At 46.9% G+C, this 19,199-nt stretch overlaps 1 protein-coding gene across 5 annotated transcripts in view; it reads left to right on the top strand.

Moving 5' to 3' along the window:
- Nucleotides 1-406: 406 nt before the first annotated feature.
- Nucleotides 407-19,199, top strand: part of LOC118094981 (potassium voltage-gated channel subfamily C member 1-like) — a 45,233-nt gene continuing 26,440 nt past the window's right edge. For 3 of the 5 annotated variants that reach the window (XM_035135807.2, XM_035135808.2, XM_035135809.2), the window contains exons 1-2: nucleotides 407-1,006; nucleotides 15,480-16,413. In XM_035135807.2, coding sequence (XP_034991698.1) covers nucleotides 407-1,006; nucleotides 15,480-16,413 — 1,534 coding nt within the window. Of the gene's footprint in view, nucleotides 1,007-15,479; nucleotides 16,419-19,199 lie in introns of all 5 variants that reach the window. The other 2 variants (XM_060282221.1, XM_060282222.1) reach the window with 1 other exon arrangement.

The raw sequence follows: 19,199 nt of genomic DNA on the forward strand, positions 1-19,199 counted from the left end.
ATGGTGGGACGGGAGCGATGGAGGGCAGCGAGCGGAGGGAGAGTGGCCGAGGCTGCGGAGGACTGTGGCGGAGCAGCCGTCCGCACTCACCTTCCCTGTCCCTTTCTCTCTCTCTCTGTCCCTCTCTTTCGCAGACCCCGGCGCTGCGCCGCGGGCTCTTTCTCTGCCAACTCCTGCCTCCTCCTCCTCCTGCTGCTGCTTTTGCTGTGCCCGCCCCGTCTAGAAAGAGCCTCGCCCCCCTCCCCTCTTTGCCGCGCTCCCTCCTGCCTTCTCCTTTCCCCGCGGCAGGAGGGGTGGGGGGAGAGGGGGGTGGGCAGAGGAGGAGGGGCCAGGATGACGCCTCGCGCCCTGATTTGACACCTGCGCACCGTCGGGGGGCGGCCCCCCGCCTCAGCCCGCGCCGCCGATGCTGAGCTCAGTGTGCGTCTCCTCTTTCCGCGGGCGCAAGTCTGGGAACAAGCCGCCGTCCAAGTCATGTTTGAAAGGGGAGATGGGCCGGAACGAAGACAACGACAAGATAGTCATCAACGTGGGCGGCATCCGGCATGAGACGTACCGCAGCACCCTCAAGACCCTGCCGGGCACGCGGCTGTCGTGGCTCACCGAGCCCGACGCGTGCAGCAACTTCGACTACGACCCCAAGGCCGACGAGTTCTTCTTCGACCGGCACCCGCAAGTCTTCGCCTACGTGCTCAACTACTACCGCACGGGGAAGCTGCACTGCCCGGCCGACGTGTGCGGGCCCCTCTTCGAGGAGGAGCTGGCCTTCTGGGGCATCGACGAGACCGACGTGGAAGCCTGCTGCTGGATGAACTACCGGCAGCACCGCGACGCCGAGGAGGCCCTCGACAGCTTCGAGACGCCCGAGAGCCAGGACGATGAGGAATGCGGAGACCTCAAGCGCCACTGCCTGCAGGAGGACGGGCGCAAGCTGGGCCGGTGGGCCGCCTTGCAGCCCAAGGTGTGGGCGCTCTTCGAGGACCCCTACTCCTCCAGAATGGCCAGGGTGAGTAGCGCTGGGCTGGGGGCGCTGGGCACCCACCCGCTCACCTAGTTGCTTCCTCAGGCTCAACTGCTGTGGGCAGCATGGAGGAGCAGGATATAGATACCTATGACTGCTGTTGTTACTGCTGTTAGCATGATGACTACTAGCATTGAAGCTCTTGTCCCCACTAATGGCACAGGAGAAGGCAAGCAGGGGAGCGGGGAGGCAGGGTCCCTGCCCCCAGGAACTTACAGATCTAAATGTTGACAAGAGGAGTCAGGGGAATAGGGGCAAGCATAGTTAAGGCTGGCAGAGCAGAGCTTGTTGGGGAGAAGTTAATCCCACTCTGTTCATTGGGGCTTATTGCCAAGGAAGTGCAGAAGGGTTTGAGGACAGCCTTGGTTTGTGTAGGGGAGAGAAGAGCACCCTTGCTTTTCTCTCCCTTACACTGAGTCAGGTATCAGGTCCATTTAGCCCAGAATGGCTACTCTGACAAGAGATGGCTTTGCAAGGTCTCAGACAGGGTCTTCCTCAGTCCTGCTACTTTTTACTTGGAGAGGCAAAAATTAAAGCTGGGACCACCTGAGTCCAAAGCATGGGCTCTGCCTCACTGAACTGCGTTTGTTCTCCCAGTCTTTGGTTATGGCTGGAGGTGGGACAGAGTAAGCAGGAGAAATTTCTCTTTAAATATTCTTTTGCTTGTTTCACAATTGTCCCTTGGCTCTGTTCAACAGCAGGCCTTCCAGCCTTCTTCTTTGCTGTAAATCCTGACAACTTCCCAAAGAAACCTCACCCCCCCCTACCCTAAAATTGTACTTTTAAGAGAAAGGGGTGCAAGGGGCAGGCAGAAAAGATGAGATGTAATGGTCAAGAGTGGAGGTGCGGGCTAACGTTGGAGGTACAGTTGAGATGTGCAAGACTTGTCCCAAGCAAAATGGGCAATAGCACAATGTGCAGACTAGCGCAGAGGGACTGGTAAGCATGGATGGATGTGCAAAAGGGGGGGGGGGAGAAAGATGTGTGAGTGGCACTGGGTGCTGGAGGTGAAGGCAGATTATGCAGTAGAAAAGATGAGGTTGCCAGTCTGAGTGTGCAAACAGAACAGACTGAGAAATGGAGATGTTCCTCAGGCAGGGATGTTTTTCAGGAGCTGATGGCACCAGTCACATCTTAGGCACACACAAGCGATGTGCACCGTGCCCTGAAGTGCCCTGTAGAGAGAACATAATAGTCAGATGCTGCAAACAGACATCTAGAGGAAGGAATGGTTGGTTAGAAGAATACAGAATGTGGAACGGAGAATGGTGCAGGTTTCAGAGGTCTGCAAGGGCACTGGAAGAGGTGCATTCAGCCATGTTGAGGCATGCAAAATGTTGCAGAAAATAGGAGAGGTTAATGTGCAGGCTAAGAGGGGGTGACTGAACAAGCCTGATAGAGAGGGGCAGTGATTCCGGTTCAGGGAAAGCGTGCAAGAGACCCAAGTGTGGGAAATGGAACTCTAAGAAGGAGAAGGGAGCATGAGGAAAGGAAGGGGGGTCATGCAAGGAATGCTGCTGATGGCAGTGAAAAGGGGTACAAGAAAAAAAGTTGAGCTCAAGAGTTGAGCACCACAGGGCACGAGCATGCGAATGAGTGTAGTAGTGTGTAGCAGCAGGAGGATCCTGACACGCATGCGCTGGGCTTATGACTTGCTTAGGGTGAATGCCTTGATCTCCAGCAGGAGGTGCTGCTAAAACACCTTTCCTCACTGTCCCCACAAATGAGGTCCCCTGTCCTACTCCTCCTCTCTGGTCTCCCCCATCCCCTCCACACACAGTTTATCTCAGGTCTCACTCGCGCCCTTCCAGAATTTTGGAATTCTCTGGTCTCACTGCAGTTTTGCGTAGTCCCCCGCCCCCACTGCATGCCCCACTGCCAAATCTAGGGATCTTTCCTTCTCTCTCCATTCAGCCCAAATCGACATCATCTATCCAGGGAGAAACTCCATATCTCCTCCCCCAATCTTCAGCAATGCAGTTCTGAATTGCCTCCCCCTCTTCCCAGTGTGCTTGAATAATGCTGCTCAAAACTGCCCCCTTCCCAGACACTGCAGTTTAGAATCCCCCATCCTGCACTGCACCCCCCAAATATTGCTCCCCTTACTGCATTCCCCCCTGTTCTTTTTTCCTTTTCTTTTTTTAGCCTATGCAGCTAAAGGTTTTCCTTAGGTAAAGCACTGTATAACTTCCTTTTGCAGAGCAGCTGAAAGGGGGGGATGGAGTGTTAATAAAGACTGCTACTTGTTCTCTCTCTCCTTCCTCTCCCCCACCCCGCAACCCCTCCAGTATTACCTCTAGGACAATATTAGTGCTTTGCTATCTCTAGAACTGCAGAGCCAGAGGATTGAGAAGGGGGGGGGAAGGGGGCACCGCAGTGCAGTGTGGAAGCCCCAGAGTTTGCAGTGCAAAGCCGGCATTCTGCAATCCATTCCCCCTCCCCTCGCCCCAGGCAGCTGTTCTCAAGGGTGCAAGGCCTGTCCGATTTCTTTATTCAGCCCCCCCTTCCTCCCCCATGCAGTTGGGAATGCAGCCAGAAAAAGTTACAGCAGGGAGGAAGAGAGAGCGGGAGTGTTGGGGAGCAGGGAAGGGAGGGGGTTTTCTGGCTGTGGGAGCCAAGAAACCAACGGGACTATGAGGCAATGCTGCATTCAGGTGGACATCACGTCAGGGATTCCATAAACAGAGGAGCTGGTTGAGAACTGAAGCCAGCATCTCCCCACTACCAGCCAATATAACAGTGGCTCCCCACTTAATGCATTTACAAAAATGGCATATGTGTGCTGTAACTACAGTAGTGCCCCCCCAGCGCGCAACCTTCTCTCTTTGGGCATTTGTGTATGAATAAGAGAAAGATGCAAATCGGTACTGAAGTTTTCAAAGTGGGGGGGGGGGGGAGAGAGTTGAGGTTCCTGCCCCAAGCACCGTGTTTGAATTACTTGCGTATGAAAAAGGATGCAAAGAGATTGGCCCCCATCCACTACTATCCTCACCAGACAGGCAGACAGAAGGAAAGAATATGGACTGGGGAAGAGCAGATCGGTGGACAGCATAGTGAATAGATTGATGGGCCAAAATGCACTTCTGAATAATGCTTCTCAAATACGCAAAGACACATTTGCTTCGTTTTCGTTCACTCTGCACACACCAGCATGCATATTTTATAGTGATGCATAGGCAGGCTGGGGCTACAAAATCTGTACCAGAGCATATTTGATAGCTGCATCTAAGTCCCTATGTATCAGAGAGGGGTAAAGTGTGTGCGTTGACAGAACAAATAGACAATGAATGAATGAATAAAGACACACACGGAGATCCTCTTCTTCCTCTCTTTCCCAGATCTTTTCACACCACAATTGTTCTTTTTAAATTTGGCTTTTCTCTATCAGTTTGCACCTTTTAATCTGGACTGTGCCCCAACTTTGATTCTGGAAGCACTTCAAGTCCCTTCATGGTATATAGACAAGGAAAAAGTTCCAGAGGGGCAGCTGCATTAATATGGTGCACCAAATATAAACCAAGAGGCAACCTTAAAAGTTTTGTCATGGGCTCAACAGCAGTTCCTTGAGTAATTATGTATAATCATGTATATATTCTCATTTGTGTGGGTAGAGAAACATATTATATAACATAATTTGATTAAACCAAATGTAATTCCAAGCTTGTTTGCTTGGAAGTTCAGTGGGACTTTGCAGCTAGCATATTTGCTCAGGGTTGCAGTCTCAAATGGTCATCTTTAGTGTACATATGGCGCTTACTCATAAATTAAAGACAAAGTGCAGGTATGTGTACATATGCCTGTATGCAAGTGAAAATCATAAATATATGTACTCAGGACTGTTATTTCCATTTCCATTTCTCCCAACACTACTATTTTGTACTTTAACCATGGCATGAGAGTTTATTTCTTCATTAGCTGTGTGGACAGCAAACTCATACGTATACTCACAGCTACATAACGATTAGGGAAAATATCACATGCAAAGTAGCTTCATCTTTGTAAAAAGGTTCCTGTAAATGTTTTATATTATATAATGTATATCTTTTTAGGTATACATGCACGAGGGAACACAGTATGGCCACTTACCTCAGACAAGCCTGTTTTCAGTACACAAAGGGTTATATGGAATAAATGGGGAATGTGTTCTATCAGGGAGCTTGTTTAAAATGATGAAAATCAGATAAGTATCATTTACCACTGCATGCATTTTTAACACCCAGATCCTTGTTCAGGGCAAATCTGCACTTTTTAATCAAATTGGGAACTAGGAACCCCGACTTCAGCATCATATAAAATGGATGATTTTTTTCTTTTCCTGCCAGCCTTGCAAGGGAAGTTCTGAGTTAAAATCCAATATACCCCTTCTCTGTAATCAGCTATAAAGGTGAACCTTGGACCAAAAAAGGTTGATGCATCCAAAGTATTTGTGTCTGTCCAGCAGACTGAGAGCCAGTACCAGCTTCTGTGCTAAGGGAATTTATTTTTAACCAAGTTCACCTCTGCCTCTCCATCCCATCCTCACCCGTGATGTGCAAACATTGCTTTTATTCTTGACGCTGAAAGAGAAGGCAAAGTCTTTTTGTCCTATAGGAGGCACTAGAGAGACAGTGCCAACACTCTGCAACAGAGCCGAGTCTTTCTTTTATCCTTTTAGCAAACTCTGCACAAATTTCCGTGTCCCTTTGCTGGAGATCCTTGCTGTGCCCCCCTTCCCTTTCATTTTAATTCTCTGGCTTTCGTCTTCCCTGCATGATTAGCAAGCCAGTGCAGAAATTCTGGTTCAGCTTCTTAGGGAATTCAAAAGAGAGTAGATATGTGTGGGGTGTGTGTGTGTGTTAAGGATTTTAATGACTCTTGTGAATAATGACTGCAGAAATGGAACAGATTCCAGATACTGGCAAGAGCCAGCTACAATGGGTGGCTTCTTATTTATTACAATGTGGGGCTCAAGCATCTCAATTCTCTAGTCTCCCCTTGTGCTAGTTTAAACACCTCCTCACTCAGAGAGCTCTGGCATTCAGCAGCCCAATTCAAATTTGCCAGCCTCCATTCTTGTCCCAAAGGCTACAGAAGCTCTGGTCCTGAACAGTATCTTAACCCACAAGCCCGTCTCCTTCTCCAATGAATCCAGGAGTCCTAGTTGCCAGCTCTCACTGTTTTAACCTCCTAGACTCAACACTCCTATAATTCAACTACCCCTATCCCAGTATATCCACTCCCTTGCTTTAAAAAACCAGCAGTTCTGGAGCAGTTCTCATATTTTCCCCTGCAAACCTTTCATGGCAATTGGGGAACTGTCATTGCCATTGTCCCACCTCATTTCACGCTCCTGGAGCCTTATCTGCTACCTACTCAGTGACCCAGTAAATCTCCCCCTGTATTCCCTAGAGTCATTCTTTGTTCCCCAAACCAAGAGTCCTGCCATGTAATTCTGCCTCTGCTCTTAAACCACTAAACTCAGTGGGTCAAAATTTCAGATATTCAGTTAACTGAATATGGATTCATAGTGCAGGTTAGAGCAGTAGGTACTCTTGAAGCATTCTGCCCACTCAATTTCCTTCCAAGACCAAGATGATCCTGGCTTTGCACGTACATACATACTCAAGCATGCACACATCCCAACTCAGTAATTCCAGTCTTTCCACAGAAGCTCTTGCATATTCTTTCAAACATGCATTCTCACACTGTATCACTCTTGGTCCTGTGTGACCTCAGTGGTGCCATTTGTGCCCCACTCAGAATGAAAGGAAGCCTTCCTCCTGCCCCACAAATGCAGCAGGACTGGCTTACTGCATTTCAAAGTAAGTGATGATATATACATTGCCATCTAAACAGGGACCCCATATAGGACTGCACTGTCCACAATCTTAACTTACTTAACTGCACCGCCGTGTGGCTTTGCTCAATAACTCAGCAATCTGAGCACCTCATTCATTCCCTACTTTCTGCTACTCTGTAGACTCACCCCCTGCTTTCAGCTCACAGAGCCCAAACATCTTTACTGTCCATTTAGTCCTCTCTCCCCACTATCCAACCCCTTTACATGCCCTTCACGGAAACCCCTGGAGTTTCAGAAACCCCTCTTGCCAAATCGCACTTGACTCCTTTCCATCAACTTTCCCCCTGAAAATCTTGGGTCCCTGGGGGTCACTGAGCAATCCTTTACCCACAGCTCTCCACAGGAAGCAAATCCCCCCATTCCCCCTCCAGTATTATGGAAAGATGCCACTTTTACCCCAGGCACTGAAGGGCTATTGCATCCATTCCCTTCTCCTTCATTCCTTGCCGCTCTCCATGGTACTGAACTGCAGTGTTACATCCAGTAATAGCGGCAGCAAAGGGAGAGAATTAACACACACACACACACAGAGAGAGAGAGAGAGAGAGAGAGAGAGAGACCCAGCTTTCTCCCTGCTTGTAAGCATTATTGATAGAGGTTATTCTATGATGCTATGTATAGAAAGAGGAAGAAAAGGATAGAACTGGAGAGAAAATTAATGAATTGGTACACAGTGTCAGGTGGGGGGGCGGTGTTGACATACATAATGTCCAGTTCAGCCATTAATACTCTGAAGAAAGGGCCAAAGCACTGCAGCCTTGGGTGCCCTTTTTAAAAAGGGGGGAGGCTGGCATTGAGGTGTATGCATTTGAGAGCAAGGTCATTTGCACATTTTACTTTGTTGCATAATAGTTTAATGTGACACAGATTTCACATGAGAGGGGCGAAGAGGGGGTGAGGGAGCTGAAAGGTGGGGTGAGGAAGGATGACAGCCAAGGCCATATATATCGGGAGGTCTGCGTTGCTTTCTGAGCTCCTGGGCCCCTTATTGTGACCAGGCAGAAGGACGTATGTGTGGTAGACCTTGGAAAGAGCAGCAAGACCATAATATGGGGAAAGTGGGGAGACTGGAGAAGGGAGAGGCTGTCTAAGCCTTCTCCACAAAAATAAGGCTAACTTCTGTTCAATAAAAAACAGAACTTCCTTGCTTCTATGTTCAAATCCAGGACCTCAGGCTTGAAACTGGTCTGCTAAATTCCCTCCTCTGCTGCATCTCCAGTGGCCTTCCAGTGGTCCCATTTTTCTCCCCTTCCAGAAGGAAGCTAAATCACAGCTTGTTTTCTGTCTCTGGCCTGAAATCAACCTTGCCCCTCTCAACACTCCTTCCTCAGTTTTTTATCCATCCTTCAACCTCTGACCCCTGCCCATAAACCCACGCCTTCCCCCCTCTCCTTTTTGCTGATAATGTATCTGCTAACCTTCACCTCATAGATGATGCCATCCTTCACCTCAGCACCTTTTTCTTCACCTCCCAGTTCTTTCTTGACCTCCATTCCCCAGTTTTCTTCTTAACACGCTCCCTGCATTGAGCCGAGCTTTGTTCCAAAACACCTTCTCCAAACCATTCTGCTCACTGTGTTCTCAGTGCCAGCCCGCTCTGCTGCTCCCCACTTGTGAGACACTTGCAGCAGTCATCACCTTACTCTAGAGCTCCATCGATGGGGGTGGGGGGAGAATGAAAGGCATAACTCCGATGAAGTGGACTCCCTAGTCCACAAAACCTTATGCCATGGAAAAAAAGAAGTGTTGATCTTTCAGGGGCCACACGATGCAGCAACAGACTGACATGGCCAGCCCCATTAAACATGAAAATGAGACAAAATTTAAAAATTCCTTCAGTAGCACCTTAAAGACCAACTAAGTTTTTTTTGTTTATTTTTGGTATGAGCTTTCGTGTGCATGCACACTTCTTCAGATACACGAAAGATCATACCAAAATAAAAACTTAGTTGGTCTTTAAGGTGCTACTGAAGGAATTTTTAAATTTTGTTTTGACTCAGACCAACACGGCTACCTACCTGTAACTATGAAAATGAGAAGCACTCCAAAATAATTCCAAAATCTACATTAGGGCAATGCTTTTATTAGGTCAACCAAAATATTACAAACCGCATGCAAGCTTTCTCCAGAACCTTTCCTTTTCATGTGTCTCCAAAGTAAGTGATCTGATGAGGGTTGCAGCATAAGGCCTCTTCTGCACCCTTCATATGCATGCCGTTGTTTGAAATTCAACTTATCTCTAAAATTACCCATCCATGCTATATCTGCTTATCTGCTTATTGTGCCTACCTCCACTTTCAAATACAGTATCTTTGCTGGAAACAGATCTGACACCAGTTATCCTCAGGACATCATTGCAGCCTGAATCACAGTCCTCTGCAATGACCTAACTCGTTACAATGCCCCTTTATATAACTTCCATCCATACAATATTAAGTTAATACTATTAACCAAACTCTCTCTCTCTCTCTCTCTCTCTCTCTCTCTCTCTCTCTCTCTCTCTCTGTGTGTGTGTGTGTGTGTGTGTGTGTCTGTGTGTGTATGTGTGCAAGAGGCAGGGAGGGGTTACTTGTTCTTCTTTGACATGTTTCGTCATATTTGCCAATCTCAAGTGTCGAAAATAAGCTTCCTGCCACTTCCCTCCACAAAGCTCACTCTGTGCCACCGAGTACCCAGGAGTCTTGTGCTTCCAAAGCCCACCCTGTTCTAAACCTCAACCAACACTTCTATTGCTATTCCCAGAGGTCCCAGACATCCCGTCTGCTCCAGACCTTGACAGACTCTCCTCCTCCTCCGGGAACCCAGCTGTTCTAGATCTACAGCAGCCCTTGCTTTATACCAGGAGTAGCTACCGTGGTGTGCTCCACATGATTTGGACCACAGCTCCCAGCAGCCCCAGTCAGCATGGCCAATGGTCAGGGATGATGCATGTTGTAGTAAAAAAAACAAAAAACATTTTGAGCACATCACATTGGTTACCCTGCTTTAACTCAGAAAAACCCATGCTTCTCCCTGAACAGCTAGCATTCTCCTGAATAAGTAGCTCTTCCCTTCCCTGCCCACCTCTGGCAATCCTTTCCCCTTCTGAATGCAGAACTCCTTCACCAGAGGACACCTCTCTTCCAAGTTTCACATTCATAGGTAACTTTGGCTTTGCAAGGAGTAGAAAGACCAGTGAGAGCTGACTTTCTCTTTTGCTGCTCACAAGGAAAGATGGGTTGCTGATGTGGTGCAGTTAAGTAACTTTGGACTTAGGGGGAGAGTCCTCTTAAGGTGGCAATGTGTATGACTTCACCTACTTCCAATTTTAGTCAGCTGGCTGTGCTGTGTTTGAGTCCCTGCTACTTGTTCTGCTGAGTGGACCCCTGGACTTCTGCCCCAAAGTCCAGCCACTGAAGGTGCCTTGCGTAATGTCCAGGGAACACCTCGTAACATTTGCTGGATTTGTGATAATAATTTGCCTCCATCAGCTGTCCAGTTTTTAGAGGAGAAGCTTTGAACAGCCAAGGGGGAGAGCCAAGGTCATCTCAGGGTATCAGTGACGGCCAAACCATGACTCTTCCAGGGACCAGAATAATATGTCCTCCTTTTTCTTTTTCTTGACTTTGTGCCTACCACCAAGCACACACACACACACACACACACACACACACACACTTTTACTTTACTTCTCACCCCTACTGGATTCCCCATCTGCTACTTCAATATGCTCCCTCATTCATTTCAGGCAAAAGGGGCTATTTCTGTGCTGACAGAAGGACAGCTGGATCCCAACCCAAGGGGGTGGGGGCAGGATTGGGTTTGACAGGGTGGTGGTAAGAGGACAAAACCTCTATATTTTCAAACAAGGTCCTAATAGGTTGGATGGAGAACTGGAAACCTAGGATTTGGGGGCTATTTGGAAGAAGAGAGGCTCAGAAAGTGGAAAGAAGGTGCTAGCAAGGTCTTCTCTTCCTGACGTCTCCATTCATTCTCTGTGTCTGACCTTGCATCAGTCCGTCCCGCACCAAAAAAATAAAATTAAAAAAACGGTCCAGAATCAGATATATGAATAATCTTTCTTCCTCTCTCCCATGTATTCTGCCCTGAACTCCATTTGCTGACACGCACCATCTTTCCCAGGAGGCATAATTCATTATTTCTACCAAAATGATTTGGGACTCCCAGAGCTGCTAAAAGGGGGACCCATATAGCTGTCTTCCTCATTAGTGTGTGTGTGTGTGTGTGTGTGTGTGTGTGTGTGTGTTGGAGATAACGGCTGTAAAATGGTGCATGTGTGGGGAGAAGGAGGTTGTACAGAAAAGAAGGTATCACCAACCCAATATATCCAGCAGCTGGGAATATTATATGAGAGAACAACTCAAGACTCTGGAAGTGAGTCACCAATGCTAGATGGTCCCCAGGAACGTTGCCTTCCTTTGGGATCTCAAAAGTCCTCCCTCCCTTCCCTCCCCACCTTGTAGAAAAATGATGGACCTAAAACACACACAAAAAAAATCAAGATCAGAGCATCAGTTCCATCTATCCTCTATACTTTCTGTTTATTCATCTATCCAATCACTGCTTTCTCTTTCTCTTCTCCTCCCTCCTCCCATGCCTTGTCCTGTGCTTCCTGGATCCATTGGATTGCCCATTCTCCTCCTCCTCCTCCTTTCTCTCTCTCTCTCTCTCTCTCTCTCTGCCCCCCCCCACTTCCTGGGCACCGCACTGCGCTTCAAAAGAGATTCTAGGGTTTGTGTGCAGAAACTGCTGACGGGACGGGAATTCTGTGCAGTGCAGAGATCCAGCGAGTGGAAGAGAAAGCAGAGAGACTGCTTTGCAGAAGGAGATGGGGATGCTGTGTGTGTGTGTGTGTGTGTGTGTGTGCACGCACACACACACACACACACACACATCCATAGTTAAATGTGTTGGTGTGGAGTGTGTGTACACATATGTGTGAGCAAGAAAGTGTTCCTGCATTGCACAAGGCTATATGATCTCTGTGTTGGGACATGCATGCTATGTGTGTGCATAAAGATACATGGGGTTATCTGTATCTATGTATAGCATGCCCAACTGCATGTGCATGCATGGTAGTATGTGGGTATGTATGGGTGCAAGAAGTGTTGCCTAGGAAAGTCATGTTCCGTGCAAGTGTAGAAGCATGTTTGGATGTGCTCAAATTGAACAGTCATTTGCTATGCGCATATTAACAAAAGATCTCTCGTGTGTGTGTGTGTGTGTTTGCGTGTGTGTGTTTGCGTGTGTGTGTTTGCGTGTGTGTGTGTGTGTGTGTGTGCATGCGTGCATGCAGATCAGGGCTACCTCTATAAAGATCTACATATTTATGGAAAGTATATATAACATGATCAATAGAATGCATGCCTATGTAAATCAGCACACAATGTATATTGAATGTCTTGTGTGCATATTTGTGCGTATTTATGTTTGAATGTGCACACATGCTGAGTTTTGGTTGCAGATTAGTCTGCAACTAAACCAGCTTAAATCTAATTGAAATCAGTAGATACAGCATAAGCTCATTAAGTAATGAGCTTGTTTAGGTGGACTTGCATGGTGGTATGTGTACAACCGCAGAGATGCATGTGCATCCCTGATTGTGTGTTCAGGAAGGGATATGAGTACAGTGAAATGAATGCATGAGCAAACCCACACTAGGGTCTGTGTATCTACAGGCCTGCAAAAGAGCACAGCACTGAGCACAGCACTAAGATGAGTGTGCTCAGTTGGGCTGCCTGCGGTTGGGAGAAAAGGGATGGAAGAGGTGTGTGGGTGCGGGTGCGGGTGCGCGCGTGCATGCGCGCGCAAGGCATGTATACCGGTATGTGTGCAGGTGAACATGCAAAGGAATGCTGGATGCAAAAGGGCAGATAGCTTCGTGCATACACGTGAGGAACAGTTCTTTGCTATGTGCATTGACACAATGGGAGACCATGTGTAGGCATGTTGCCCAGATGTTGCCCAGTTGTGGATGAATGGCTGAGCAAATGGAGGGGCAGACATGCATGCCCTTATGTAAGGAATCTGTCTCTGAGGACAGCAGTTGGTTTGTGCTTCCAGTGACAAAGCATTTTGTGGTGATGTGGCAACTGTGTGTGTGTGTACCCAATGGGAAAGGTGAATGAATTACAGAATTTTCCGTGGTAAGTCTATGTGCAGGAAAGCACATGACTGTTTGCATCATTGCTTCCCTTCACGGGTTTTAGCAGGGCACAGGAGTGGGGGAATGGTGTAACAGAAGGTGTCTGGGTGCTGAGCATCCGCCACAATCCTGAAGCCTCAGCAGAAACCTCCTAGCGCTCTTTATTCATTAATCAGAATGCAGATGTTAAGACTGTTTAAAAGCTCACTGGTGGGAATATTGCACAAAATAAGTAAAGAAAACAACAACAACAACAATTGGAGGAGGAAGAAGGGGAAAGGTTTTCCCCTCCCCTTCACGCATCAAAGTTTTGCTGTGAAAATTTGAAAGAGAATGGCGATCAAGCCCCCCCCCCCCAGTCCCAAAGTTTCAGAGACATTTACAGACAGGGTTATTTCTTTTCTTTTCCTCATCTATAATTTCTCATCTGTAAAAAAACAATGATGATCTGCCCTAATAGGGCTGAGAGAGGCTCAAGGGTAACACCAGGGAAGCGGAACCTGGTGCCATCCACATTTCGTTAATTCCCATCTTCCATCAGTCCCAGCCAGCCTAGACAGGGATCAGGAATGGTGGGAGTCAGAGTCCAAAAAGCATGTGGAAAGGCCACACATTTCCCATCCCTGCATTATCTTCACCAAAGGCAACTCAAATCTTACCCTGAGGAAAAACAGTTTTTGCAGCCTACGTACTTCATGCAAATCAGGGAATAACAGCAGCCATAAGGTCCACAGAGTTGCTTTCTTAAAATTCAGGCTGAGAATCTTAGGGTATTGAATGAACGCTATGCCAGTTTTCAAATCCTGTGCTTCCAAGGTACAACTGCAGACATATGGAATATATATTTGATTGCAATGATGTGTTATTTCTTTCCTCCAAGGAGCACAGGGAAGCATGCATGTGTCTCACCACCACAAACTATTTATTCTCGCAGGGATCCCATGAAATAGATTAGGCTGAGAGGCAGCAATGGACACAAAGTCACCCAGTGGGTATAATGGCTGAGGAGGGATTTGAATCAGGGTCTCCCTTTATTTCAAGTCCAAACTTTGACCTTATGCCACACTGAGAATGTATATGTGCCACACTGTGATGTATACTTGCATACAGACCTAATTAATAGTTAATAGCAGTAGCAATTTGATATATACAACCTCATTGGCCGAGAGAGCCAGTGTGGCACAGTAGACTGTATGATTAGGGAGACCTGGGTTCAAATTCCTGCTCAACCATGAATTTCAGTAGGCCAAGTCACTATCTTGCTACCACGCAGGATTGTTGTGGATAAAGCATGAAGGAAGAGAAAGAGATGTGTTGCCCTAAACCCTTTGGAAGAAGGGCAGGATAAAAATGTAATAAGCAGCTGCTCCTGGAGAACAGTAATAGATGTGGCAGTTGCTGGTATTTTGTATAGCTTTAAGACAGCGTCAGCTCTCAAGATGTTTCTGGACTTCAGCTCCCATCATCCCTGATTATTGGCCAATGGTGACTGGATCCGATGGTTGCTGGGAGTCACAGCAAAATCTGGAGTGCCAGGTTTCCCCACTCCTGATTTCAAAGGTGATTAGCCAAATTCGTGGAGGATAGGGCTAGCAATGCCTACTAGTAATGAATAGGCCAGCGGAACTTCCATTGAGTATGCCACTGAACACCCATGGTGTTGTGTTCATAAAGGACAGCCCATACTTCAGTGGTGGAGCTATGGCAAAAGTCCCAGGTTCAATCAAATTTACAAATGTCTCAGCTGGCAGGTGCTGGGAAAGAGTTTCTGCCTAAGACTTTGGAGGGCCACGGCCAGTAAGGGCAGTCAGTAATGGACTAAAAATCAATAGCCCTGACGGACTTGGTGTAAGTTACCTTTATAGGCTGCAGAAATGTAAGTCGATAATTGTTTATCATTTATGATTTGTCACTTTCCCTACTCCAACTGTCTTAAGCCTAGTCTACTCATACAGTTCAATGAGGTACTAGAAAGGACTGCAAGGGGTGTGGGGGATGGAATACTATTTTTAAATGCTCCAGTTTCTCCCCCCCCCCTTTTAAAAAACCCGAAATCATCTTGCAAGCAGGCAACTAGATCATCAGAAGCTGGACTACTTTTCTACTTGCAAAGATTAAAACAAACAAACTCAAGCGGAACATTAAAAAATGTGACCGTAATCTCTCACACTTGTGAAATCCAGTCCAGCCGACAACCCCCAAGTCTTAGCTTTGCCTGCATGCCTTTCCACTTGTTGGCATAGAGATTGAGAAAAGGAGAGGGGATATCTGCCTTTTGCAGGGAGCATACTCTGTTATCATTCACCATGCGGGTGGGTAGGGATGGATGCTTAAGCACAAATGTGTTCCTTCGGTAGGGGATGCTGTTCCTTCTCTGTCTAGTCTTTTCCAAGGATGTGTGAGCACTAATGGCTTTCTTCCCCATCCTCCCCTGTTACACACCCTCTTTCCCCACACCCCACCTCTCTCTCCAGTATGTGGCCTTTGCCTCGCTCTTCTTCATCCTCATCTCCATCACCACCTTCTGCCTGGAGACCCACGAGGCTTTCAACCACATCACAAACAAGACAGAGGTCATACAGTCAGAGAACGGCACCACCGTAAAGGTGGACTTTGAGATGGAGACGGAGCCATTCCTCACCTACGTGGAAGGGATGTGTGTCATCTGGTTTACCTTTGAGTTCCTCATGCGTGTCATCTTTTGCCCAGACAAGCTGGAGTTCATCAAGAGCACCCTCAACATCATCGACTTTGTGGCCATCCTGCCCTTCTACCTGGAAGTGGGCCTCAGTGGCCTCTCGTCCAAAGCGGCCAAGGACGTGCTGGGCTTCCTGAGGGTGGTAAGATTTGTCCGGATCCTAAGGATCTTCAAGCTGACAAGGCATTTCGTAGGGCTGAGAGTCCTAGGCCACACATTGAGAGCCAGTACCAATGAGTTCTTGCTCCTCATCATCTTCCTGGCCCTGGGGGTCTTGATCTTTGCCACCATGATCTACTATGCCGAAAGGATCGGGGCTGACCCAGACGACATCACAGGCAGCAAGCACACCACCTTCAAGAACATCCCCATTGGGTTCTGGTGGGCGGTGGTCACCATGACGACTTTGGGCTACGGTGACATGTACCCTGAGACCTGGTCAGGCATGTTGGTGGGAGCACTGTGCGCCTTGGCTGGCGTGCTGACCATTGCCATGCCCGTGCCAGTCATCGTCAACAACTTTGGCATGTATTATTCGCTGGCCATGGCCAAGCAGAAACTACCAAAGAAAAAGAACAAGCACATCCCACGAGCCCCCCAGCCTGGGTCGCCCAACTACTGCAAACCGGACATGCAGTCCCCACATCGCAGCAACCAGGGCGACTCGTGTCCCCTTGCTCAAGAGGAGATCATCGAGATCAACAGGGCAGGTAAGGTGGGGGGTGGGAAGCACCCTGAGGGCATAAATGGCTAAAAATGAACCTATTTGCATCAACAGTCTCCTAATCTGGCAGCTTTGAAACTTCCTTCTGTCTGTGTTCCTCTTTCCACACTGAGTTACATGCTGAGGAACTGCTGTTAGGAGGTTGACCCAGAACCCATGCATACTGAAGAGGATTCTTGGGCATCTTAGAGAGTACGCTCTCATTGTTCCCCTCCATGTGAAACTGAGAGTGTACACCTCTTTACACTGCAAAGGAAAGTTGGTAGTCGTGGGCAAGCTGTCATTCAGGAAAGCTTGTCCACAGCTCATTTGCTTAATTAATTTTTCTTAAAAAAATTAAGCTGTTCTGCTGTACGCCACTTGTGTAAAAAGGGACATACAAATTTAAGTAATAAATAAAATAATAATAAAACAAATAAAATACTTCCAGGCTTCTTTTCCAGGTCTTGCTGAAACTCAATTTGCTTGCCCTATGCATCCCACAGCTGTTTCCATATGGTAGGTTAGGATTCCAGCACCCTCCCTGAGATCAGAAGATCATAGAATCATAGAGTTGGAAGGGACCGTGTGAGTCATCTACTCCAACCCCCTGCAGTAATCTTTTGCCCAATGTGGGGCTTGAACCCTCAATCCTGAGTCTCATACTCTACTGACTGAGTCATGTTAGTAGAGTTTTGTCAGTGTCATCAGTATACTCTCTCTGAGGATAAACCCTGATGAACCCCAGACATGTAAGAAGAGCCCTGCTGGATCAAACCAAAATCCAACTAGTACAGAATCCTCTTTCCCAGAATGGTCAGCCAGATGGCTTCAGGAGGCTATAACCAGGACATGCAGGCAACAGACTTCCCCCAGTTTAACCTCCTTCACAACACAGTGTGTAGTATCCAATGGGATACTGCATCTGAACACAGCACTTTTAAATTCTTCTGTCATTGCCAATAGGCCATTGCTAGAAACATCATTCTCCATGAATTTGTCCTATCGTATTTTAAAGCCATCAAAGCCAGAGGCCACCAGCACATCTTGTGGCAGCGTATTTCATAAAGTGATCTTATATTTTGTAAATAAACAGTTTGCTTTCTCTGTCTCTGAATCAACTGCTAATCAATTTCAGGTCTTGGTCTTTCTCTCTCTCTCTTACACACACAGACACACACACACACACACACACCACTCAAGTTCTAGTAATATGGAAGAAGGAGAAAAGAAATCTCTGTAGATAATTTCACCACATTATTCTGTGGCACATAGTTTGAAAACTGCTATTCTAATCCAACCTGAACCTTGGACTAATTCTTCAACCAACTCATCCCTGCTGCTTCTGACAGCAGCTAATACAATCAGTAGCATGGGAAACAGCAATTTAAAATTCAAATAATAGTCTCCTAGAAACGTGGAGGATATTATTGTGTCACATTCTTTTCCTTGTCTGATGCTTGGCTGCATCGTGTGCTTCTCCCTCCATGCCTTACAGTCTCTAAAGCACAGTTTCTGCCCTTGTGAGAGATGTAATATAAGAGAAAGGCTAGAGGAAAGTGAAGCACGTTCCCTCCAAACAAGCTGGTTGACTGTTACCTGGTATAGTTTCAGTGGAGTCAGTTTACACATTGCTCTGCCAGCCATTCCAGTGTACAATAATCAAGAGCAGACAGCTTGTGCCATATACACCTGTGTGTGAACCAGCACTGTGATTCCAGTTTATGATGTACACTGCTCAAGTGTCATACATATGTCCTTGTACTCAAAAGTGCAGGTTTGTAAAGTTACCTTAGATAACAATGGTACGCTTACGGCAATATTGAATGATAAATTATTTTCTACATTAAAAAAGTGTCACACATATGCAAAAACCTAAACTCAGTGAGGAATTCAGCATCCAGGAAATCTCTGCTTTATTTCTCTAAGCAAGTTTCCAGAGAGAGGCAAGGAAAACACTTTGAAATTTCAGAAGTCTTTCCAGCATCCCAAAGATGTGCTCCCTTTTTCTTGCTCTTTGCCCTTCCCAATAAGCAGAAGAGGAAGCAGAATTAATTTCATTAAACAAAATAGATAAGGAAAGATCTATAGCTCATACTTCGTTGATGATATGAAAAAATAGTACAGACTAAACACAGCTTTACTCTTACTTATTCATAAATAATATGAAACCCACCTTATCTAATGAACCCAGTACTGCTCCTTATGACTGATACAGATCTCGCAGTTAAAATAATAAGCCCCCTTTATGACGAATCTTTAGAGTAGGAGTTTCTTTTTCCCATTTTACACATAGCTGAGCCTAAGCCATAACAGCTTGCCCAAGGCCACACAAATCTGTGAGCAGAATCACAGGGCTCCTAGAATGAAAACCAGTTATTGATTCACTGGCTCAAAATCCAGCTGCCAGTCTCTTAAAATTGTATCTAATCCCCCCCTCCCATTGATTGACCAAAGTTCCCTGGTGTGACTGTGGATGAGCAGACTCCCTTGGCCATTAGATATGGGGGGGAAAGCCAGAAATGTGAGTCAATACATTCTGTAGCTAAAATATTTTGCAATCTGAACAAGTGGGTTGTATCCCATGGGTCATATCTGTCAAGTCTTCCAAGCTGCCACTCTTAATGGCACCAAAATCGGCTGTCCAGACACCGCCACCTCTCTTTACTTCATAGTACGTCTGTGTCAGAAATGAGCCAAGATTACACCACATCACATGACATAAAAAGCAGGAGGGAAGTTAGTAGGGCCAAGTTTTGACTGGAGATGAGGAAGCTCCCACTGGATTGATAT

This window comes from Zootoca vivipara, chromosome 13, assembly GCF_963506605.1.
Source record: "Zootoca vivipara chromosome 13, rZooViv1.1, whole genome shotgun sequence".
Taxonomy (NCBI): domain Eukaryota; kingdom Metazoa; phylum Chordata; class Lepidosauria; order Squamata; family Lacertidae; genus Zootoca; species Zootoca vivipara.